The following is a 25,279-nucleotide window of genomic DNA, read 5'->3' on the forward strand; positions in this document are numbered from 1 at the left end:
CTCCAGGCCGGGTTTGGCGGGGAGCCGGGCTGGGCCGGGGCCCACCGGGAGGGGGCTGGGGGCCCAGACAAAGGCCCAGTGGGCTGAGCAGCCCGCTGGAGCGATCGGAGCCGGCGGTCCGGGGGCGGGGCCTGGCGTTCGCGGGCGGGGGGAGTGGGCGGGGTCTGGCGCTGCGGGGGCGGGCCGGCTGGCCTCGGGGGCGGGGCGAGGGCGGAGCGGGGGCGATGGGGCGCGGGCCTCGCCGTCCGGGACCCAGCAGGCCAGCGAGCGGGCCGCTGCGGGCGGGCGGGCGCTGAGCGAGCGAGTGAGCCGGGCCGGCCGGGCCATGGGGCTGCAGGCGGCGGGCGCGCGGCTGCTGGTGCTGCTTCTACTGCACGGGCGGCTGCTCGCGGTGAGTGCGCGGGGCGGAGGGGCCGGCGGGGTGGGGTCCTGGCCCGGATCGCCGCGCCCGCCAACTTGGCCGGGCCGCCCTAGACTGCGCGGCCGGGATTTCAGCCTGGGACGGCGGCGCCCGCTAGGGACCCCTAGCCAACTCATGCCGGCGCCACCCTGTACCATGGGGCTCACCCGGGGGGTACTCGGGGGACCCTCTGTGGGGCTAGGGCTGGCCCGCGTGGGAGCCCGTGGGTGGCCCGGCCACGTTGCCGAGTCTCTGTTTGGCGCCGGGCATGGCCTGGTCTGCCATTCCTGGGGACCAGGCGGAGAAACTTACAGCAGGGTGGGAACTTGGCAAAACCGGGACACCCTTTTCTGTGCCGACTTGGCAGAAGGGACTCTCAATGGCAATGGGGACCCTATCAGTCCTCAATGGAACTTTACAGCCGACTGTCTCCTTGGAGAGCTTGTAACAGGGCAGAAGCAGTTTACCTACATTTTAGAACAGAACTACTAGTCATAAGCCCAGGAATTGAATCACTGCCTTCGCTGAATATCTGTGTGACTTCAGGCAAGCTAGTTAACTTCTCTGAAGCCAGCCCTGCCTGTCTCCCGTGTAGACAGAACTCAGGGCGCGTAGCCTCAGAGCACAGAGCCGTGGGGTGGTTGGGAGAATCGGATGGAATGCCTGTGAAGGTGCCTATTGGGGGCCTGTTGTGCACTCGTGGATCTGAGTTTTCCCAGCTTTGCTCTTTCCAGATCTGCCACGTGCAGAGGGAGGCCTGTCTCTATGGCCCAGGCCCCTGCTAGAGCTTGGATTGGCTCATTTGGAGGCAAAGGATTCTTGTAACCAGGAATCCCAAGGCCTGCCTAAAAGGCACGTGGCCTGGAGAGGCCCAGGGACCTGAGTGAACTCCAGGAGGGTGGGGTGGGGTCAGTGGACAGGGAGCTGGTGGCAACTGTGGGTGGGGACACAACTGGGGATCTGGGCCTGTCCTTCATGGTGAGCCACAGAGCTTTCCCCAACCTTTGAGGTGGTCCTGGGTGGGCCCTGCTGCTACCCTGCTGTTCTCAAAGCCAAGAAAGGAACTTTTCTAACCAGGTCAGTGTTCACTTAGTGACTGAGGCGATCCCCACCATTCACTCCCTGTCCTTGCCTTGCTGGCTCCCTTTCACCTCTGCCCTGCAGAGTCCCTCTTTAAGCCCCCAAGCCCCTCACCCTCCTTGCCCCACTCACTCAGCACCTCTCCTCCCCTACTCCCCATCTGGGCAGCCACCTTAATCCTCTGTCTCAGCCTCACACCTGACAAGTCGGTCCTGCAGCTTCCATCCAGTTGCTTCCCACTCTGGATCTGAACTTGCAGCTCCCAACGCTGATTTTCACTTTTAACCAAGGTCCCCGACGTGCCCTCAACCCACCAAGCACGCGGAATGTCCTTAGCAGCCCTCCCTTCCTCCTATCCCGACTTTTCCCTGGCACTCTGCCCCCAATGAGAGACTCCTGGTGGAATGGGCTTTATGAGGGTGGGCGTAGGGAGTGGGGGTAGGGTGGGGGGTGCTGTTTGCTGTATGCCTTAGGAATTCCCCCAGAAATTCCCAGACTTTAGCCCATCATCGTAGTCACTTGTTCATTCAACAAATATTCATTGAGCCACATTCCAGACACGCCATGGAAATACAGTCGTTCATTCATTTGGCAGATGTTTGCCAGGTACCTACTGCGCACCAGGCACCGTGCTAGGGGCTGGACTTGTGCCGGTGAGCAAGGACAGGCCCTGGTCTGTGCTTTCCCAGAACTCACAGGTTTGCGGGCCATAATTCAGACAGGGGTGGGAGGTGAGGGAGGTACGTAGGCAGCTCCCATCCTGTGGGATTACAGACCCTCCTTGGTTCCACACTGCAGGAGGCACTTTCTCCCGCCCTGGGCTGCTGGTGCTGGACTGGGAAGAGCTCGGCCTCTGGAGTCTAAGAGACCTGAGTTGGTATCCCCACTCTGCCATTTACCAACCATGTCACCTGAGGCAAGTCTCTCTCTCTGGGCCTCAGTTTCCTCATCTGTAAAGTGGGGGTGAGTCTTAAATAAATCTTAAATAAGATCGAGTTCCTATTCCTGTGCTGCAGGCCTCAGGCTTCTCTTTGTCTGCTGCAGTCCTCCAGTTCAGTTCACGGCCAGCAGCCAGGGGTGAGTGGGGGAGGGTAGGACGCGAGAAGAGGGTCGGGTGGTCCTTAGGGAGCTCAGGACCTCACTGGGGGCAGGAGGCAGGACTGCAGGAAATGGTGGTCTGTGATTAAGTGTGGGAGTGATTCCAAGTCAGAGGAGATGGGGAGGGTTGCTGGGGGAGAGGGCCATTGGCCTCAGTGACTCAGGGCCTGCCTTGGCCTGCTGACCCCTTTTCTTCCGGCTGGGGCCTTAGCCCTTCCTTTCTTGGGGCCAGCCCTGCCAGGAGACAGGAATCTTGAGGGGCCACTGTGATTACAGTATTTTCCAGGACTAAGGAGGGAAGTCCGTGAGATACCTGTTTCCTGCCTGGGCCAGGGCTCCTAATTGGGGAGGCTGTGGACAGGAACTGGAGGACCCTCCCCTTCCTGGCTGCCCCTCCAGGCGTTATTATCTCAGCCCTCCCCTCCACATAGCTGGCTGCCCTAGTCCTCCCCCCTACACAAGCCGTTGCCCCCCCCCCCCCCCTTGCTCCAGATCTGCCACTGGTCCCACTTCTGAGCGTGTCTTGGGGATTCCCAGAGTCCAGTCCACAGAGGGAGGCAGAGGCTGGAAGGGGCAGAGATAGAGCCCCCTCCCTCTCCACATCTTTTAGCCGAGCTCCCCGTGTTTGGGGAGTCATAGCCCCTGCCTGGCTTGGCCTGGGCCTGTTCTCACTCTGAGCACAGGCAAGTTGTGACCTGTGGGTCTGAGGCCTGCCCCAAAAGGGGGTGGAAGGAGGGTGGCAGGTGACTGGGTTCAGCTGTGTGAACAGGATGGTGGGGAAGGAGGTTTAGGGTTCAGGGATCAGATACTGACAAAGAAATATGGGAAATCACATTTATCCAGTAGCCACAGCGTGCCAGGTACCAAGCTTCTCCGTGAATCCTCACATGAACCTCATCGTTCTGCAGGTTCTGTAGAACCTCATGTGCTCCCCACGTTGCTCAGAATCAGACCCAACCCCCTGACTTTATGTGTCCACAGGGCCTGCGGGAGCCCCCTTCCCCACCTCCCGCCCAGATCGCGCCTCGGGCCAGTTTCCCCACTGATCATTTTGCTCCAGCCACACTGATCTTTTGTTTCTTGAACCAGTTCCACCTTAGGGCCTTTGCACGAGCTGTTCCTTCTGCCTGGAATGCTTGTCCCCCAAATATCTACATGACCCGCTGCCTCATTGACTCCTCTGAGCATCACTCTCTCTCCCCTTATGCTGCTTTGTTTTCCTTCTTGTCACTCTCTGACATGTATCTGTTTACTTGCTTGTTATCCCCCCGCCCCCTTTTAAGCTCCATGAAAGCAGGGCCTTATCTGTTCTTGTTCATTGCTGTATCCCTAATTCCTGGCCCGTAGTAAGTGCTCAATAAATATATTTATTGGCTGTATGAAGCTGTAGCTATTTGTATGGTCCCCATTCTGTACACTTAGGAAATTGAGACACAGAGAACTTAGGTAATTTGCCCAGTTACTTGCATTCGCATGTGGTCAGTGGTGCCGCAGGCTCAGTTTTGAAGCCAGATTAGGATCTTGCTTGGAGCGGGCTGTCAATGGAGGTAAGCTGCTGTCACTGATGTTGATAAGAGTGAGAACTCAGATCCCAGGTAACATAGGGGCTGCCTCGGGCAGGGAATCCAGGAACGGGCTACAGGGACGGGCACAAAGATGGGTGTCCCAGGCATCCTTGGGCTTCCTGGAGAGGCACGAACTCTTAGGCAGTCATTTGTGGGATTACCCATTCATTTGTAGGTTTGTTGCTTTCCCCCTCAAATATTTTCTGAATCTTTATAGACAGTTAAGTTAACGAAGCAAGGGGCCCTGTGCCCTGCCGTGCTGCTGTGGGAAGAAGGAGCTGCCCAGCTAAGGTCAAGCTGCCCTGCTCTGTAAGGAGCCCTCACTGGTCTTCCCTGGCTGTTCCCTGGGGGCTCCGAGGTTTAGGATGAGGGCTGCTGGCCTTGGGTGGGGAGGGGTGGGGGTGGGGGTACTCTCAGGAGGGAGGGTTGGAGGGGCCGGCCAGACTGGAAAGATCTGAGGCCGATGATTCAGAGGCTGCCTGGAGGCCAGACTTGTGGGTTCTGGACCCTAGGCCCCTCGGGGTGAGTTCCTCGGCCTGGCCTGTTACCAGCCTCCCCAGCACAGTCTCGCTGTGAGGGGTGAGGCTGGGGGAAGAGAGGAGTGAGCCTGGCCTGATCTCCTAGCAGCCATCCAAGGATCTGCTGATGCTGAGCTCACTACCCCCTCCTTCCAGGGTCCCCTCTGCACCCCCCCTCTCCCCCCTCCCACCCCCCGGTCTTCCTCCTACCAGGAGGCTGGGCTGAGGGTCCCGGCCCTGCTGGAATGTGGCTACAACCCAGGTCTTGGCCTCTTTGGTCCTGCCACCCCCTCCTGCTCCCAGGGCCTGGCTGGGGCCGGCCGGCGCCCCACCGCCCAGAGCTGGCTGACTGAAACCCAGAAGTATGCGTGGAACTCGGGTTTGCGGGACCGTGTCAATAGCGGCCTTGAGAGGGGAGTGGCTCACCACTCCCGGGGTGGGGGGGGGTGGCTGGGCCGGGGGCAGCAGCATGAAAGCCCTGCAAACAAGGCGGCTCTTTGAGGCTGGGAATGTGGGGCCTTCACATCTTGGCCTTCCCAGAACCCACCCTTCCCTCCTCTCCACGCTCTGGTCTGGGCCAGGTCTCAGGGCCTCAGAGCCTCCCTGGGGCAGCCGTGGCACCCCTGGGATGCCCTTTGCACCAGCTCCCCACTGCTGACCAGAGTCTTGTCCTAGGTATAGAGGAAGGTGCCCTGTTTCGCTGTTGCTCTGGATTTTAGGGAATTGCCTTGTGCACAGAAGCTTGCAGTATGTGCTGAATGAATAAATGATCTGTGTGATTCTGTAAACTGTATTCTGTAAACTTAAGTCCCCTACAGTTGTGTTGTGTTCAACTTAAAATTCATTTAACAAGTATTTGTCAAGCAGCTCCTGAGTATCTGACCCTGTGCTAGCTGCCGAGGTTACAACAGAGAGCAAAAAAGTCCCATTTCCTCTGCTTAAGGAGTTTGCGTTATATCTAGGGCAGGAAGACAGGCAATAAATATAATTTGTCATGTAGTGATAAGTACTAGGAAGAAGAAATAAAGCAGGGAAGAGGATGGAGAATAATGAAGTGGGATGGAGGGGTCAAGAAAAGCCTCTAATAACATTTGGACGGAAGGAGAGCTGAAGTAAGTGTTGGTGTGAACCCTGCAGATGTCTAGGGAAAGGCTGTTCCAGGTAGAGGGAACAGCCAGTGCAAAGGCCCTGAGGTGGGGGTGTGCTTGGTCTGTTTGCAGAAAAGCAAGGAGGCCACTGTGGCTGGAGCAGCCTGAGTAAGGGGGAGCATGGTGGAGGATGTGGCTGGGGTTGGGTCAGGGTAGATCAGACAGAGCCTTGGCCTTGGATAGGACTTTGCATTTGATTCTAGTGAGTTAAGTTGTTGAAAGGGCCCAACCTTTAACAGTCTCACTGTAGCTGCTGTGTGGCGAAGAGAACATGGGGTCAAGGGCACACAAGCAAGGAGGTCATCATCCAGGCCTAGCAGATGAGGGCTCTGATCAGAGATGGAGGTGGGGAGAAGTGTTGGGATCTCTAATATATTTTGCAGTTCAGGCCCGTTGGATTTCCTGATGGATTGGGTGGGACAGAAAGAGGGACTCAGACATACCTCCTTGACTTCTGGGTTGAGCATCCAGAAGGATGGAGCTTCCACGGAGATTGGAAAACTCGAGGAGGAGCAGACAGGAAGGTCAGAATGGCAGGCGTAGAGTTGGGAGCCAAGGTTGTTGAAGCCCCGGACCTTCTTCAGCCAGCAGCCCTCCCCCCACCCATGCTGGGGCCTCTACACTGGCCTGTGCCAGGGTAGGGGGTGGAACTTGCTGAGTGGACATTTATAGAGCTACAAACACTGGTCTGTCAGAAACCCACGGCCTGTGCTCATGCTTACATATTTCTGTGTTGTTTGGAACAGGCTGTCTTCCTCCCAGCTAGAATGGAAGCCCCATGAGAACAGGGGCTTAGTTTTGCTGACTCGTTTCTTTTGTACTTGGCAGATAGTAGGTGCGCTGTGAATATTTGTCCAGTGAATAATCAATGGCCTCTAGGAAACCAGCGGGCCAAGAAGGCCAAGGCTCCTTGATGAGGATTGGGGAGGGACTCTTTGGCCCCTGGTCTCACGGGAGCTGTCCTTTCCGACTATTGCACAGCCAACAAGTGGGACAAGCTTTGATGCCTAATCTCCTGTCTTCCATTTGTCTGCTTTCTAACTGGACTCAGAGTCCATTTCCCTAGGCAGTGTGGTCAAGTAAAAGATATGAGCTCGGAGGGCCCTGACTTCAAATGTTGGTTTGGCTCCAGTGGGCTGTGTGACCTTAGGAAAGTTGCTTTATCTCTCTGAGCCTCAGGTTCACTGTGAAAAGGGGATTATGAGGTGGCCAAGTGCATGCACCTTGCTCAGTGCCTGGGCTGTGATAGGTGTTGGATTATCAGTAGCTGCCTTGTTAGTCCTGTTCCTGCTGAGGCAGGGCCAGTGTGGTATTGACTCTGGGCTCCCAGTGCCTGGCCTGGCTTCCCACTGTTGCTCAGCAAATGCTTGTTGAATGAACGCCCAAGTAAAGGTATCTTCCCTGCTCCCTTTTTCACAGTTTGGAAACCTTGATGTAACTACATCTGATCCGTCACAGCTCCCCTCCCCCCGCTGAAGGCCACAGCTGCAGGACAGAGTCCACTCTTCCACCCTGCTCCGCTTCTTCCTGGAGGAGGAGAAGGAGGGGGGCACACCCCAGGGTGTGGTCTGGGAAAGGCTGGAGCCTGGAAGCATTGTCCCCTTCCCAGATGTGTGCAGTTGGTGGGTTCTGAGCAATGAGAGGTGTGGCCAAGTGATTCCCATGAGTGCAGAGAGGCTGTTCATGCATCTTAAGGGGAGCAGAGGAGAGGAAGGGGGGCTTCCTAAGGCCCCATCCCAGCCCCATCCTCCCTTGGGCCCACACTGGAGGTGGCAAGGCCTTGCCCAGGGAAAACCCTGTTGCAGGTCCAAGTTTGCCGGGCTGGTGGGGCTACCCTGCACTCATGTGGCACCCACAGGCTCTCGGAGAAACAGCAGGACCAAAAAGAAAGAGACCACGCATCCCTCTCACTCTGTCCCATGCCCATTCCCCACTAGGGTCATAGCAGGTGTTTTATTTTTGACATTTGGCATTCTTTCCCTATCTCTCCCCTGTTCCTGTTGGAGACTGGGGGTGGGGGAGGGAGGAGAGGGAGTGTAGCCTTGGATTGAGCAGGGGGAGAACTTCAGAGGTAGCCCCAAGTGACCCCACAGATGCTTCTCCTGGGGTGGAGCTAGGAATTCCCAGCTGTCTCTGGCCTCTTCCTAGCCCACCTCGGGGTCCCTTCCCCCGGCTCTCCCTTTCCTGCCTCCCCATGCCTCTCCCCTAAGGAGCCAGCTTTGGTCCTGGCCTCCCCTCCTCACCCCAGCTGACTCATCCCTCTCCTTGTTTGGCGTTTCCAACTTTCAAATAGCTGGGAACTGGGATCATGCCTCTCTTGGATTCCTCACTGGGCTGGCTGGATTGAAATTCTGGCCTCATAAATCCTGGCCCTCGTGGCCTCTAAATCACTCTAGCAGTTCCCCCCCTCCCCCGCCTTTGACTTCCTGTGACCCTTGGGCCAGAAGATCGGAGACCTAGGCGCTTCCTGAGGACAGACCAGGCTCTTTTCTGCCCCAGGACCTCCAGGGTCCCCTCCCACTTTCCTCAGTCAGGCAGGTCAGCAGCCAGTGCTCAGCAAGTGCTCACACCATCTCCTGATCAAAACCGCCCCCATCTCTCGAGCCAAGCACTGGAGTCTTTTTGGGCATTATCTCATGCAGTGTCTGACACGGTCTTGTGACGTTGGCATTACTATCTCCATTTTACAGAGGGGGGATCTGAGGCACAGCAAAGGAGAATGGCCAGCCCAAATTACCCATCCAGTATACTGCACAGCTGGGAGGGAAACTGAGGTTATCTGACTCCAAAATTGTTCCTTCCCTAGTGGGCCTAGGCCGTTGGATCCAGAGAGAGGATGACCTGGGAGGGCTGGTGAAGTCATGGCAGGCTACCTGGAGAAGGTGCTCGTGGGCTGGCTTTGGCAGAGGGTTACAGCAAGCTGCTTATCTGCCACATGGGCCTGTGGCAGTTCCTGGTTCTCAGACTTGGGTGCCTTTTGCCCCTTGGTTTCCTTTCCAACTAGTGATAGTGTCTCCCAGGGAGATGGATATGGCTTTCCCTGGGACTGAGAACTTTAGGAACCTGGAACCCTCTTGGGCAGGTCTCAGGCTCCCTATGGTTCCTGCAGGTTTTGCCCTGTGGGAGTGCAGTGAGTTTTAACTGAACAGGGTCTTCTCTGAGCCCACCCCGTGCCCACCTGGATATAGAAGCACATGGCCCAACTGAGGGGTAGAATTCACATGCGATTCCCAAACTGTCATTTAAACGTCCCTGTGCAGTGAAATTCAAGAATCCGTCCAGCCATCCAGCCATCCATTTATTCATTCATTCTGCTAACATTGCCTGAGAACCTACTATGTGCCAGACATGGTGCTAATTTTTTTTTATCTGCATTACCAACTTTCCTGAGAGGTTGGGAATATGCCTCCATTTCCAGATGGGACACAGTTCAGAAGAGAGCAGTGCCTTTCCCTAGATCACACAGCTGGATGCAAAGGCAGGTGGGAGCCAAATCCAGCTCTACTGGTCTTGGAAGAAATTCGAGCCATGGTCCTTCCTGTTTGGAAGGGTTGGCTCTTGTGGGGGAGGCAGGACCCATGAATCATAAATACCCGCACAACTCAAAATCCAGACAATAACAGATTGTCAGGGAAGGAAAAGATCAATTTGGCTTGAGTTACCTGGAAAGGCTTTTTAAAGGAAGTGGGGCTTAAAGAGTAAGGAGGGTTTGCTTGTGGAGGGGGGAGGTGTTCAGGGGCCGAGGTCAAGGAATTGTCCCCATTGTCTCTGGATTCCTCTCGTCTTATCCACATTGTTGTCTGGTGTGTGAGCAGGAAGGCCCTTGCCAGCTGCTGGAATCATTAACACTGGGGAAAGAATGCAAGGAAATCCCCAACGTAGCTGAGATGACATCCATCCCGCCACCCTCCACCCCCCCATACCTGGCCATACCAAGGAGGCAAGAGGTCAAGGCTTGGGCCTCCACTTGAGTGCTAACCAACTGCTGACCTTGGGCCTTACCTTTCCCATCAACAGAATGGGTTCCTTTTTTGCTCTTTGGCCACTTGCCAGTGAGAGGGAAGGGATTCTGAATTATTGGAGAGAATTGCTCGCTTCCGTTCAACAGCTGATTACATGCCATTCTTTGGGGTGGGCATAGAGCGGTATCCACCTTGAGCCCGCTATATTACCAGTCACATATCTTCCTTCATTGATGCCACCTGCCCACCTTTATCAAGTGCCAGGCCCTGAGCTAGGAAAACAGATGGAGATTGCTCTCTGCTCCCCTAGATCACCTTAAGGTCTGTCCTGTCCTCCCGTGTGGTCCTGGGATGACCTCTGTAGTGGTCTGCTCACACTTTCACCTTTGTGTGCCTGCTGCTGAGCTAACTTCCAGGGGCCCTGCAAACGTCCCTTTAGCATATGAGCACTGGACTGAGAGCCATGCCATTCATATTCTCCTCTTAACTATGTGGTCCAGGGCAAGTCCTTTAACTTCTCTGAGGTCGGTTTTCTCCAGATGCAAAATGAGATCATTCATACATTCATTCAGCAAACATATTCTGAATGCATTGAGTGCCAGCTCAATTCATACCCTGTGTTGGGTGTGAACACCAGCCCTGGCATGAAGGAGCTCAGGGTCTGATGGGGATGACAAACTCCGTGGTGGACTAGTCAATTTAAGACCGGGGACAGGGAGGAAGAAGGAGGCTGCATAAAAGGAAGAGACTGAGGCCTGCAGAACAGGTTTTCTTTCAGGGCCACAAAAAAGATAACCCGGAGATATCTTTAGGCTTTGTGGCTTTGTCCATTAGTTGTAATAGTCACTGCACAGTGTGTTTCCCTCAGCAATTAGTTTGTGGGAAGAGGGGAGCCAAGGAGACAGCTCCTTCCAGGCCATGTCCCTGGCGGAGTGGACCCACCCAGGTAGAGAGCAAAGCAGACTGGTTTTATTGTGAGTCTCAGATGAGCTCATGGATGTAAAAAATAGCAAGGGCTGTTTGTACTGAGTCTGGTTGTTTTAATTTAGGAGAGATGGAAGCTGACCGCAGAGCTCAGGTTTGGGGTTCAGTGGCATTGAATGAGTTAAAGGCACTGAGCTCCTGCTTTCTACTCTCCTTCCTCCTCTCCCCATCTTCATGGGGTGGGGTGGGGGAGGGGAGCAGGGCAGGACTAAGGGAGCTCAAGCCCGGACTTTGGCTTTAGGAAATGGGAGGAATGGGTTAAGTCGGCCAGGTTTCCCCCTCCCCCTCCCTGGTATGGGGAGAGAGAACTGGGATGCTGGGGAAGGAATGTGTGATAAGATCAAAGCTTTCAGCCTGCCTGGGCCTCACCTAGGTTTCACCTGAGTAATTGAGGGGAATTCTCTAAGCAGCTGGGAGATGGTGGCCTCCTGGGAAGCAGGAGTGTGGGTCCCACCTCCTCCCTTCAACGCTCCAAGAACCCCAGCTCACTCAGGCCTCGGTCACCCCTTTTCTCCCCTCCCGTCTCCCAGAAGGCCTATCAGGTGCTAGAAGCCCCAGGAGCCACTTTTGCTTGACGCTTGGAGATCAGCAACATCTCCCTCGCAAGCTCTCTGGCCTTCAGGAGCGCCAAGCCCAGGACATTTTTGTATGTAGAAAGACCAGGGCTCAGACTGCAGAGCCAAAGGGCTACAAGGCCGCCCAGAAGAGAGCTCAGAGGTTTCTCTGTGTGGCCTGTTAGTCCCCCAGCATTAATTGTGCAGGTTGACCTTTGAGACAGTGTCCTGGACGGAAGGCACAGCCCTGAGTCCTGTCCCAGCTCCGTCGCTTATTGCTGTGTAACATTGGGTTGGAAGCTTACCCTCACTGAGCCTTATCTGTCAGCTTGGAATGATAATACTTTGCAGGGTTCTGGTGAAGATTAGATACCACATAGCTTTTCTACATCCAGGGTAGGAGGTTGATTATTAAGAACTATTATTTTGTGATTTTCTTTTTCCCGTTTTAAGGCTGCTTCTGGTACTTGGTCCTAGATAAACCTGGGGAGTCTTGTGTTTGCTTTCACACACCCCCACTTTATCCTCCCCTCACCCCAATTTTGGGAAAACCCATAAGCCCAAAGGTCCAGTCCCCTGTCCAGCCCTTCTCACTGATGATGTCTCCATAATGTTGGGAGGAGAGCAAGGCAGGAAAGGTTGAGAGTGAAGATTCCAGGTGCTCAGAAAATACCTCTGGGCATCTGCTGGGCCACCTGTCCTTGTGACACCAGGTGGAGGCCAGGTGGTTAGAGCCACCCGTCTCTAGTACCAGGGGGCTCTCTGTCCCAGCTGTGGGAAGGTGGCCTTAGGATGCCCCAACTGGGGAGGGTCCTGGCAGGTGCCACAGCCTGGGTTCCTGCTTCAGCTCTCCACCGTGGCTCTGCCCTGGTTAATGATTACTGGAGAGCAGGGGAGGGGGCCCTTCCACCCAAGTCCTTAACCACTGGTTGCACTGGAGGTATGTCAACGGTCTGGGTGTTCCCTGCTTTAATGTGGCAGCCTTGCCCTGGGGTACATGGGGTGGGGGTGTGGGGAGCAAGAGCTTGGAGTCACAGATTGACAGGCAGCCTGGGTTCCTGGGGACAGACATAGGTGAAATGTGAGCTATGGTATAATAATAGTCCCTTATGCTGTGGCGCCAGCCGTGTGACTAGACCCCACAATAAACGGAACAAGCCTCTTCTAGGGCGAAAGAACCTCCTGCAGGTGGGAGGAGGAGCAGTGGTTAGGGCTTTGGAGCATCTGGGCTAGGCTTCCGGGACTCATCCCATCAATTCCTGGCTGTGTGACTTTGGGCAGGTCACTTAATCTTTCTGAGCATGTCATCTGAAACAAGGGACTATTATTTACAGGTATCGGTTAACCAAGGTGTGGGAAGTAAATTTAGCTCATAATTAATACCTGGGGAATGAAAACAATTATTATATTAATGTTGCCATTTTTTTTTATTAGGAGAAAGTGAAAGTTGAAGACTACTGTTGGGTAACCGGGGCAACAGTGGCCCCTGGAGACCAGCTGGAGGATTTGGGGAGTGGAGGGGGCCTGGAGAGATCTCAGGAATATGAGTGAGGGGGCGTGTATGAAAGGGCAGAAAGAATGGAAGGCACTGGGATCTGGGGTCTCCCAGGCACCCCAGGCCCATCTCATCCCTCCTGTCCCCACTTCCTCCTCGGCTCCTGAGGCTGGTGCAGGCCCGAGAGAGGGGGAGGGGGAGAATGATTCATTTTGATAACAGGGCATTTTCCCCCACTGGCAGCTGCTATTTTGAGAGCTCGGGAGAGCAGGGGCTATGGTTAAATTAGGTAATGTTGCTCCAGCAGGAATGTGTGAAGGCCGAGGCTGCAGGGAGAGGACAGTCGGTTCGCTCCATATAAAATTAAACTCCAACTTGGAAAAGAGCGGTTCGGGGCCGCTTTATAAGGCGATGGAGGGGGAGGCCGCTGGAAGCCACCTCTGGGGGAGTGGAGGTGAGGGCCCAAGGCTGGGAGGCTGAGGCCCCTCTGGGGAAGCCTGGGCCCCTGCCAGAGGCCGGGCTGGCCCAGCAAGGGGCCGGTGATGGGGCTGAGGACCGGGTCTGGTGTGTCCTCAGCCCTGCGCCTCCGACTTCTGCTCTGGGCGGGTGGGGCTTGGGGTGGTATGATGTAAGGGAAGGGTGGCTCTGCAGACTCGGCCTTGAAGCCTGCTTCTGCCTCTTTCTAGCCTGTGCTGGAGCAAGTCTTACTCAACCTCACTAGACCTCCGCGCTGTCAGTGAAACAGGGGTAATGGTCCCAGCCCCTTAGGGGAAGTTTCTTAAGAATTAAATCATGAGAAGTAAAAGCATAGCTTTTATTGCCTACTGTGGGGAAGTTGTGTCCTAATCCCTCTTTGTCCTTACAACTCAAAGGGTGTTCCACGCAGCAGCAGCAGCTTGGGCATCACCTGGGAGCATGTTAGAAATGCAGAGTCCCAGGCCCCACCTACCCCACTGAATCCCCACAGATCCCCAGCTGATTTGTGTGTGCATTAAGCCTTGAGACCATGCTTTCTATACACTGTCTCATTTTCTCTTGGAAACACCCCATGATGGAGGTATTCACTATCCTCACTTGATGGTTGTGAAAGTGCCATCAGTGTTGATTCTCTACCCAAATTCTTCCCCTTCCTGCCTCTTTTAGTCTGGGCCAGAGTTGGGGAGGTATCGAAGGCCATGGAGAAATTGGAGAAAGTCGAGAGTGTGCCCTTCTTCCCGCCACTTACCCATGGGGCCAGCACCGCTGGGTGGAGGTTGTCATCTCCCCAGAGTCTTTTCCTCAAATACCTCCGGGCCCATTCACGTCCCATATTTGGGGCAGGATGGGGCAGGTTCACAGCTGCAGGTCAGAGGGGAAAGAGAGGGGGTCAGAGTGGGGGTCAGAGCCCCAGGGCTCAGTTGAACTCACAGCAAATTTGAGGAACACCTACTGCATTCCCAGAATGTGGAAGTATCCTAAATTTCTTCCAATTTTGTAGGCTTCTCATTAGAAGGAGGAAAAAAACTAATTATAATTTACATAACATTTTACCATGTGTCAGACACTGGGCAAAGCCCTTGATTTGATCTATTTAATCCCACCCTCAGTTTTCTCTATAAAATGGGGATGATAATAATAATGATCTCTACCTCATAAGGTTGCTATGAAGGTAACTTAATATTCATCAAGTGTCTGGCACACAGTGTTTGTTAAATAAATATAATAAATGCAAACTGTTTCCCAACAAGGCAGGCACTACTATTGCCCCCACTTTACAGACGTACCGATTGAGGTTCAGAGCGGGAAGGGATTTGCCCTCTGGGATCATGGGAAATCGGGGCATTCCAGCTTTAGCACTTAGGTCCCCAAACTTCTGAGCCACTGCAGTTCAATTCAAGTTAGTAATACTTGTGTATTCACCACTAGGTGCTGGGCATCGGGAGGACTCCAAATATTTAAAATATATATAACAAAAAGATTTTAAAAACAGCAACAAGGAGCTTTGGTTCTAGCAGGAGAGTAGAGACATTGTCCTCAAGTGATTGTAATTACAGCTGGATCTGTGGTGTTAGAAGAGGGAGATGTTACGTCCTGCAGATGTGGAGGGGGGGAAGGGGGCTTTGTAGGGGAGCCCAGGAAGACTTCAGAGTGGAGGTGGGGGTTGAGCGAGGCAGTGAAGGATGAGTAGATTGGATTGGGAGACGGGAAGGCTGTTCCGGGAGGAGGGAACAGCACGCACAAGGAAGACCTGGAGGCAGGCCAGTTGCCCCGTGTTCCCTGAGAGGGATTGGTCTGGTTCTCAGGAACTCGGGGGTGAGCTGGGGAGTGGGGGTATGCATGGCGGGGGTGATGAGATGGGAAAGGCCAGGGCCAGTTTTCTTGCTATTGAGGATTTTCAGTATTCTCAAGGACTTGGCACCTCAGCCGGCTGGGACTGTTCCATCCGCGTGCTGCCCTTTCTTCATGTCAGGAAATCAAAGACTTTTATAAATGGCCAGTCAGAGCTTCTGGTCAGCGTGTGAACTGGTGTAGCTGACAGAATTCAGGCCCGAAGCAAAGAGACTCAATATCTTGATTCATGGGGCAGCCTTATCGCTTACACATGTGTGATTTCCGCTAATCTCTTCCAGCCTTGCCAATAACAGGGGTGGGAGCACAGTGGCAGGCCTGGGTTCCCATTTCACCGCTGTGGCTTACCTCGCCTGCGTGGCCTTTGTAAAATGGAGCTAGCTCTACCTCCAGGCTTGGCTTAGGGCTCAGTGACGGGGTCATCTGTACTGTCCAATATGGTAGTTGCTAGCCACATTTAAATTTAAAATGCAATTAATGAAAATTAAATACAGATTCTTTTTAAATGAGAAATTCCATTTCTCAGTTGCGCTAGCCACACGTCAAGCACTGACTAGCTGCATGCGGTCGAAGCCTCCCTTATTGGGCAGTGCAGATAGAGAGCATTTCCACCCCTTCAGAAAGTTCTGTTGGGTGGTTCTGGTGTGTGTAAAGTGTTGGGTGCAAGCTGCTTGGCTCAGTGAGTAGGTGCTGGTGTCGCCATGACGTTTCCCCTGTTCTGGTTTGGAACCACTGGGCTGTGAGAGCCTAGGAGACCCCGGGGCCTCGATGAAGGCAGATAAGATTGCCCCCTCGCCACACTGCACAAGCCCTGCTTCCTCCCCAGCAGCTGGCGAGAAGAACTCACTGTCCCGTCCCTGTGGCGCCTCCCGTAACATTAAAAAATCCATGACTTTGCTGCATTTCCCCCCTTGATTTTCCCACCCACTCCTCTCCGCCTGGCTCTGCTTATCTCACCGCTCAGCTGCTGGCATCTGGAATCTCCATGTCCACCCTCTGCGGTTCCCACTGCCTGTCCCTGGCGGTGGGGGTGGGGAGCCGGCCTCCCCTCACAGTCCCCAGCTCCCAGCGGTGGTGATAGTTTGTTGTGACGGGGTTAGTGGGCAGCCTGCCCGCTCGAACGTGTCCGTATCTGGGTGCCAGGCGTGCCGTTGGCACTTGGCTCTGGCCTCCGAGTCTGGCCCGGTGCCCGTGAGGGCCAGCCTACTCTGGCACCCCTGCTAACCAAGGCTGGTTGTGGGCCTCGTCCTGGACACGGACACAAGGAGCTGTTCCTGGGCTGGGTCCTAGGTCTTGGGGGCACAACCTGTCCCTGGAGCCCAAGAGCTGGACAGATCCCCTGGCTACGGTTGGGCCTTGGGTGCTGAGTGTGGCTGAGCTAGGCATAAGCAGGGCACAGAACTCTCAGGGGCCAGGCAGGGGTGGCCCTGGTTTCATCAGGTTGGTGGGGTCTACACTCAGCTCTCATACCTGTCTGGTTCTCCCACCTGTCCAGAGGAGGAGCCCATGGGGGAGGGTTGGGGAGAGCATCGAGTCTGAGGCTCCCCTCCCCGCGTCACACCCACCCCAGCCCTCCTTTCAGCCTCCCCCTCATCACCTGGGAAGTAGGCCGAGCAGGCCTCGCGGGTCTGCTGGCAGATGATACAGCCCCAGTGAGGCGATGTCGCTTGTCCCCATCAGGTGGCCAATATCTGTGGAGGAATCTGATGCCGGAAGGCTGGAGGTGCTTTCCTCCCTCTGCCCCTCCCCACCAGGAGCTGTTGAGAACCAGAGCGGTGAGAAGCAGAGCCCCCGGGCACCCTGATGGGCTCCTGTGCACTTGGGCAAGTTCCTTCCCCTCTCAGATCCTCATCTGGGGAATGGGGATAATTATACCTTGCTCTCAGGGCCATTGTGAGTGTGAGATAACACACTTCCAGAACATTCCAAGAATGCTCTTGCCTCAGGGCCTTCACAGTTGCCTTGCCTCGTACTTCCTCCCTGCCTGGTCTCATGTCAGCTTCCCTAACTACCCTGCACAAAACAGCAGTCCCCTACTCTGCCTCTCCCCGACCCCTCACCCTGCAGATTTTTCCTGTTAGCACTCCGTCCATTTGATGTATCTGTATTGAGCGCCTGGCTCCCGTTAGAACACCACCTCCATGGGGGCAGAGAACACTGCCTGGCTCACAGTATGCACTTGTAAAGCAAGGATTGGTTGTTCTCCCTTTTCCTTCCCAACACTCCCCAGAACCTGATAGCCACCATTTGCCGGGCCCTTACCACATGCCAGACCCCTGTGCTAAGTGGCTCACACGTGCAGATCTGTGCATTGCACAGGACCTCCATGTCAGGGGCCCATGGTCACCTCCGTCTCAGAGATGAGGCTGGGAGGTGCTGCGGGGACTTGTCCCAGGCCCTCCAGCTGGCAAGTGGCAGAACTGGGCTTCCAGCCAGTTTAGTCCTACCCAGAGGTCACGCTGGGCTGCCTTCTGCATTAGGTTAATGAGATCAGAGCCTTTACAAACTTGGGGCTCAGAAGCCGCGTTTAACAGTTGAGTGTATCAGATTTAAGGGGGGCTCTCTATTTTTTCGGGTTCCAGCCCTCTCCTCCTGTGATTGATCAGTTATGTCCATGCCCACTGCCCCAGAATAACTGGCATTCTATGGCTCGGAGACCCAGAGGGCCATCCAAGGCCCCCGGGGAGGGATTGGGAGCAGAGGTTAGGCCCAGAGCCCCGGCTGTCCCTGGGCTCTCTGGTGCAACGGACAGGATGTCCCCTCAGGCAGCAGACATTCCTGGTCCGAGGTGACAGGCAATGGGAGATTTACCATTTCCGGTAACCCGAGGCCCCAGGAGGTTGCATTGCATATTCCCTGCCAAGGACACGCACCCTTCTCTTGCCAGCCCTTCCTGCCGTTTTCTCGGCTTTGGCGACTGTCTGTCACTTGAGGGCAGGCAGGAGGGGCCGGCTGTAACCCCTAGAGGCTGAGACTGGGGTCTCTGGCTCTGAAATGCCCCCTGGCCTGAACCCTCGTCTGGGCTGCCATGTGCCCCAGCTTTGGGAGTACCTGTCTTCAAGGAGGGGAAGGAGGAGACTTTGTGGAAGGTGGGGGACCCTGTGTTAGGGGCCTGGAGACCTGGGTTCTGGGCCCGCCTCCACCACCAAGCTGCAGGGACTCTTCCCCCTCCCGTCTTCCTGGAGCCGCCATAGCCGAGCCCTTCCGTGGTGCTGACACGCTCTAGGCACGCTGCCCACATCGTCCCTGTCTCCTTAAGCTCTGCGGCGGGCCCTGCCCAGCAGCCAGTAAGCCTGAGAGATGGGGTGGAACCCAGGCCCCCCAACACTGGTTTATGTCCTTCCATCCTTTCTCTGGGCCTCAGCTTCCTTTTCTGATGACTGAGGGTGTTGGGCTAGGCGATCCCTCCAGCCCTGGATCCGGGATCCGGGAATCTGTTGGAGCCTTTTCTGTGCAAGGCTCTGCTGAACCTGACCTAGCCTGTGAGGGAACAGAGAGGAATTGTTTTCCATGTGCGTGTTGAGGGAGTGGGTGTTGGGGAGCATACTTGGGAGTGGGAGGGAAGGAAGGGGAAGTAGTGACACTTACTTTAAACCTGGTAAGTAGCAGGCACTGGGCTCAGCTCTTAGGCAGTGCTGTGGAATCCTCACAGAAGCCTCCTGAGATGCCATTTTTATCTTCAGTTCACAGATGAGAAAACAGGCTCAGAGAAGTTAAGTGACTTGCCCAAGGCCATATAATTAGGAAGTCACTGGGCTAGGGTTCAGACCCCGATCTGATTGGCCCCAAGCCGGGTCCTGAACTTTTCCCTGCAGCCCATGCACCTCTGCCTCACACAGGAAGTGGACGAGATCATACTGTCCTGTCCGCTCTAGATGGTATGGGGCGGTGGGTGGCCAATACCTATTTCCTAGGAAGCCCTTGATTTATTAAGAAAATAGTCCACACCATTGCCATGTCACCTCAGCATCCAAACTTCATCTCCCAGGCTGCCTCTGATAACGAAAGTGGCCCGTAAATCGTTTGTTCAACTGTTTCTTTTTTTTTTTTTTTGCTTTGGGAAATCTGGTCAATCGTAATTATGGGTGCGGGAGAGTTCAGAGAAGAAAGAGAGCAGCGTGGGCTGGAACGCGCTGGAAAGGTTTGGCATGGAGCTGGGACTGGCGCCAGGTCCGCCAAGATCTGAGGGGGCCGAGAGAGGCCCGGGGTGGGGCAGGGCGAGGCCGGGTTCACAGCCTCCCTTCTGAAGGGTCTGCACTGGGCCAGAAAAGTCACCAGGACCCCAGCCCACCCATTCCTGTCCACTCACCTCCCCACCAGGGCCTCAGAGGCAGTCCACGTTCTAGGCTCTCGCATGCTCAGCCCACAGACCTTTACTCCAGCCCTGCGGCTCCTTCACCTCTCCACCCCATCCCAGACTTCCCAGGAAACTAGGCAAAGTGCTGTGGGGTGGGGCAGTGAGGCCTGTGTCCCGGCCAGTGGGCCAGGTGGGGCCGGGGCACCCCGGGACTGGAGTGGCTGGTATCACATCAACTGAGATAACCCCAGACTAGCCTGCTGGCACCTGCTGTGGGGCCTCAGGCCCTGTGACCACAGTCCCAGCTGTCAGCAGGGACGGGTGAGAGAATAGGCCAGAGGTGACTTCCCAGCTTCCCGTGCCACTGCTCCCCCCCACTTTGGCCGGGCCCAGAGCTCTCATCCGCCTCTCCTTGTCAGCAGCTGCTGAGCTTCATTCCAGAGCCAGCGCAGGGGGGCCCCCCTTCCTTCCTCCCCAGCAGCACATCTTCCCACCATCCTCGCAGCCGCTGCCCCTGGGGAGGGTTTGAGGCTAATATGGGGGAACGTGGTCATATCCCTTAGTTTTTTTGATATACTAACAACCCTGAGAAGAGGGAGTTAGTGCCGCTGTTTTTGCAATAAACAAATTCAGAGAGTCTAGGTGATTTGCTCAGTCACACAGCTACTTCGTGGCTGAACTCAGACTTCTGGCTTCCAGCTCAGCGTTTTTCCCGCTGCCTTCCTTCCAGGTGTTAGGTAGGTGATAGAGATGTTGGGGTTTGAGTCCCAGCTTGGCCGTTTACTAGTTTTAAGACCTCAGGCAAGCTTTTTAAACACTTCAAACGCCCATGTTCTTGCTTGTAAGATAGGGTAATTTTATCTCTTGGGACTTTTGAGCAAATTAAGTGAGCTATTCAACATAAAGTACTTAGATTTGGTGTGTTCTGAGTGCTTGAAAATGAGAGCTGGCAATATTATCATCAAAGATACGAACCACCTGTGTGCCCAGCCCTGTGGGTGGCTCTGTGGGGGCTACAGACTCACTCTGCAAATATTTATATCAGTCAGCAAATATTTATTTGGCACCTACTGTGTGCCTGGTGCTAGAAAGAGCAGTGACAAAACAGACAAGTTCCATGTCTGCTTACATTCTACCCTACATTGTGGCTGGGGAGACATGACTTCATCTTCATTACAGAAATTTTGCATGTCTAAACCCTCCAAAGCACTTTAAGATATGCTAGTATTCTCCTTATTTGCAGATGAGACTAGGTCTAGAAAAGGTAAGTGGCATAGCAGGGACCAAGACCTAGCTCTTCTGATTCCCAGGGATTATATCTAAGTGAGGGTCTTAGGCAGTTCTTCCCAGCCTGAAGAGCTCATTAGGGGGCAGCCCTTTGGGCTTCCTGGAGGAGGAAGCACTCTTGCTGATTGCTCAGAGACTGGCAAGGGAGGTTGGAAAGAGTATGGGACCCAGCCACCACCACAGTCTGGGCAGCAACAATTTCAGGAAGGTCTTGAGGAGGCAGGAGTCTCTTGTTCCCCAGGGAGGAGGCCCAGCCAGAGCTTTAAATACCCCATGCATCCCAAAATAGCCCCCATTGTCTTGGCCTGCAGCTGGGGGACCCAGGGAGGAGTCAGCACCGGTGTGGGACAGAATGGAGGATCTTGAGAGAGGCTGAGCCTGGAGGTGGGGAGCAGGGATGAGGTCTTTGGGCACTTCCCTATATGGCGTGGTGGTGCTTCTGTGAAGACTTTTCCATTTGCCTCTCCAAGCAGGCCCGCCTCCTAGAAAGGGTGGAGCACAGCCTGGGTCCTGCGTGTGCAACGTGTGGCTGAGGGGAAGCCTGCTGGCTGGGGGGCCCGAGGGAGGGCTGTGCCTGTGTGAAGGTGCCCCTTTGTGCACCAGGGGTGTATGTGCGCTGGCCCACTGGCCCCCCACCGTGGGCAGGCCTAGCTAGGGCCCCCACCCTGGGCCTCCTGGCACCCTCTCCTGGTCTGGCTATTTTGGGAACTGGCTGTGTTCAGGCTTGGAGAGGGATGGATAATCCTGCCCAGACCAAAGATGCTGTGGTGAGGTTTGTTGGGGCGCTCCCTGGAGCTGCCTCTCTGGATCTTTGATCACTATAATCTGTGCCTCTGGCCCCAGCCAGTGGACTCCGAGGGAATGCTGGCCCCACTGATAAGGCCAGAGAAGGGCTTTAGACAGACCTTGTCCTTCGGGACATTTCCTGCTTTCAGGGTCAGAAATAGTTGTTGTTCTTCTAAGCAACGGTTTGTTTTCACCTTCTGGGACACAGGATCCATGGATAGTCAGGTTTCCTTCTTCCCATTGGCCACTGGAAAGCTTAGAGCCAAATGAGTGGCCCCTTTCCCAGATCTCTGGGATTTGACCCGTGCTTTCTGTGTAATCGTCTCACTCTGGGCTCTGTCTGCTTTTTTTCTTACATATATTTCATTTTCTTTTGCTGAGATATGCACATCTTTGTAAACTGCCCTGAATTTTTTTGGAGCAGGGTGGGAAGGGGAGGTATCAATAAATAAAAGATGATAACAGTTTGCTGGGCAGTTCCCCACAGTCTCACTACTTGTGGTTTAGTTCAGACCTTGTAATTCCCTTCTATTGCCCCACTTCCTTTGCTGGTGGGATTCACAGCCTAGAATTTTAGAATCCTAACATTTCAGGGTTTCAGTGTTCAAAAATGTCAAAGCCAAGGAACCTTTGGGACCATCTAAATTGATAGCTTTCAGACATTATTATTATTATTGAACGGTGAAATCCTTATTTCACTCAGAATAACAGTAACAATCACAGCAAAGGCTTACAGAGCATTTATTGTGTGCTAGGTATCACTTATAGCATTTTGTATTTTCATTTAATCCTCACAACAACCCTATGATGTAAATATTATTACTATTAAGTTTTGTGCCCATTTTACAGATGAAGAAACAGGCTCAGAGAGGCAAAGTGGCTTATACATGCCCTCATAGCCATTAAGTGGCTGAATCAGACATATTTTGTAGAGGAATAGGATACAAGGTGGGAAAAGGCAGGTAAGTTTTGTGAAGTGTTAGGGGAGGCGGTCCCAAACTCTCCCTTTCTCCCTCTTCCACCTCACCCACCCTCCGAAGTGGCCCCCGAGGTTGCTGAGGACAGGCTGGAAACCACTGACCTAGGCCTGTGTTGTCATTTGACATAGGGCCCTGAGGCTCAGAGAGGAGAAGGGATTTGCCCAGGAGAATTGGGTGAACTAGAAATCCACGGCCCACGTGCTGTTTGGAAGAGCTCCTGCCCCGGGGTCAACCCTTCCTCCAGCAAGCCCTGGACCCATTCTCTATACTCAACAGCTGAACCCTCCTGAGAACACTCGGCTCCTCCCCGTCTGGCATCTTTGGCCCTCCGGATGGTCCTTAGGGACCAGGAGTGACCAGGGATTGGGTCACCCTCTCTGGCCTCTCCAACATGACTCGCCACCCAAGAGGACAGGCTGATGGCCAGAGTGGTGAAAGGGGAGGTCCCGGCTGGGGTTGCTCAGCTGATAGAGTCTCAGAACAGAGGTGGCCTCCCCAAGGAGAAGCTATCCCCTGCCGCCACCAGCTGGCCTGTCATCTAGCCTGATTTTTTTCCTCCACTAGCACTTGGCTCCGTGAGGTCTTGTGGCTTTTCCGTTTTTAAGAACCCCTGGTGATGGGGAGGTGAGGGTGGGGAGTGGCCATAGCTTACATCTAAAGCCTACTTAGGGAGAACTAATTGGCAGCTAGCTGGGGGAAAGGCAGTATGTGCCAGGGCGGGTATTCCCAAAGGATATTCTGTGGCACCCTGGTCCCATGAGCTCTGCATAAGGAAAGTGTTCAAAATTAAGCAAGTTTGGGAAACATTTAATAGTTGCTGCTGTATGCTGTACCCACCCCCCACCCCCGCTTTCCCCATCATGGTGTTCAAGATATTTAAGACTTAGGAAACCTTTCCCGGATGTGTTTATCTATAGGGCCCCCCCCCCACCACCAAGTTAGTGAACCCTAGAATAGATATTAGCCACAAGGGAAGGAAACAGGGATCACTTCACAGGGAAGGGACCCTTCCTCCTATTTCCAGCTCTGTTGCCCACAGGCCTGTCTTCAACCAGGAGCTCGGTCCTTCCTGCCCCTCCAGGAGACAGAAGAGGAAAGCCCTGGGGGGCGGGGGGTAGGGGGAGCTGAGCTGGCCTGCTTAGCTGCAGCTGTTGGGCTGCTGTTCCAGCCTGTTTTTTCCTTTTGCCGATACCCACGGGAACAAGCCTGAGTGGAGTCACCAAGGCCTAACTTGGCTGCTTGCTTCTGTGCTCTTGCTTCTGAGGCCCCCACCCACCCCTGGGATGCTGGACTTGGCAGGTGGACAGTTCTCTCCTCAGCGACAAGGGGCAGCTTCTTGTCCCTCCAGAGACAGGCCTCCTAGCAGGAAAGCTCTGGGTGTCAGGGGACAAAGAGATGGGAGGAAGGGGGATGGGGAGGGATTGGGTCATGCAGAGTTCTGGGTGTGGAATCTTGGGTTCCAGCCCTGGCTCTTCCATCTCTATGCCCATGAGCAAGTCACTTCTGTGAGCCTGTGTTTCCTCATTTGAAAACCTTGTTCATTAATCAATTCTACAAATATTATGGAGTGTCTACTATGTGCCAGGCACTTTTAGGTACTGGGGATACAAACATAAGCAAAATGGACAAATTTCCTGCCTTTGTGGAGCTTATATTCTAATGGAGGAGGCAGTTAATAAACAGGTAAACACATAAATATAGACTAAAATGTCAGTGATGAGTTGCTGTGAAGAACGGTCAAGTGGGCTAAGGGAATAGGGAGTGATGGATGGTTCAAGGTAAGCCTCTGCAGAGATGACACTTGAGCAGGAACCAGAGGAAGTGAAGGTGTGAGCCATCAAGCATTTGGGACAGAGTATCCCAGACAGAGAGCAAAGCAAGTGCAAAGGCCCTGAGGTTGGAAGGGGCTTGATGTATTTGAGGACTAGCAAAGAGATGGATATGCCTAGAAGGTAGGAATTAGGGAGCTTGTGGTAGGAAATTAAGTTGGACAGGTGTGTGTTTGGGGTTGGGGAGTGGAAGGACATATGCCAGATGATATAGAGTCTTGTTGCTCAGAATAAAAACTTTTCTTCTAACCCTTTGAGGATTGAGAGCAAGGGAAAAGTCTCGCCTGGTGGGTTCAGAAAGTTAGCGACACCTCATTTTAATAGAAAGTTGTGGAACATTCCCCCATTGTCCCCTCGGGCCTGGTGCCGTGCTTGGGTCTTCATTCATGACGTGTGTGGGGTGACCCAGGAGGGCACAAGCAGGCCCAACCAGGCTGGCCCACCTTGAGTTTGATGTGGCCTTGAAGCTGGACAGACCTGCTGGTGCTTCACAGCAGCAGAGCCACCCCAGGAGCCAGAAAACCTGAGAACCAGGCCAGGCTGCAAGGCAGGAGGCAGGCACGTGAATGCCGCAGGCACCATTGGCACTGACAATGCTTGCCAGATAATGTTCAACCCCCAGAGACCTTCTTGTTGATTGGACCTGCCCAGAAGCAGCTCCCTTGTGGGCCCTGCATCGCCTTGGCTACACCTGGCACATGGGTGGGGTGGGAACATTTCCCAGTGGCTGCTTCCCTTTAAGCTGGCAGGCAACTCACTCAGCTTTGGGGAGACACTTCCTTGGGGTGTCTGTGGGGCAAGGGGAGAGTGCAGGGACTCTGGAGAGGGACTGAGAAGAGTGGTCCACAACTAGCACCCTGTCAGTAATACAAGCAATTGGCACAGCACTTTAGGTGGAAGAGCACGTTTGGGGGTGCTCCCTCCTGGCTGCCCGGCCGCCTTGCACACCACATCCCACTGCACACAAC

General features: G+C 54.5%; 1 protein-coding gene across 5 annotated transcripts in view; it reads left to right on the top strand.

The window, feature by feature from the left end:
• Positions 1-296: 296 nt before the first annotated feature.
• Positions 297-25,279, top strand: part of HSPG2 (heparan sulfate proteoglycan 2) — a 98,087-nt gene continuing 73,104 nt past the window's right edge. For all 5 annotated transcript variants that reach the window (XM_077150930.1, XM_077150932.1, XM_077150931.1 and 2 more), the window contains exon 1: positions 297-391. In XM_077150930.1, the coding sequence (XP_077007045.1) occupies positions 326-391 (66 nt within the window). In that variant the 5' untranslated portion in view covers positions 297-325. The remainder of the gene's footprint in view (positions 392-25,279) is intronic.

The sequence above is a fragment of the Tamandua tetradactyla genome, chromosome 2, assembly GCF_023851605.1.
Source record: "Tamandua tetradactyla isolate mTamTet1 chromosome 2, mTamTet1.pri, whole genome shotgun sequence".
NCBI classification, from domain to species: domain Eukaryota; kingdom Metazoa; phylum Chordata; class Mammalia; order Pilosa; family Myrmecophagidae; genus Tamandua; species Tamandua tetradactyla.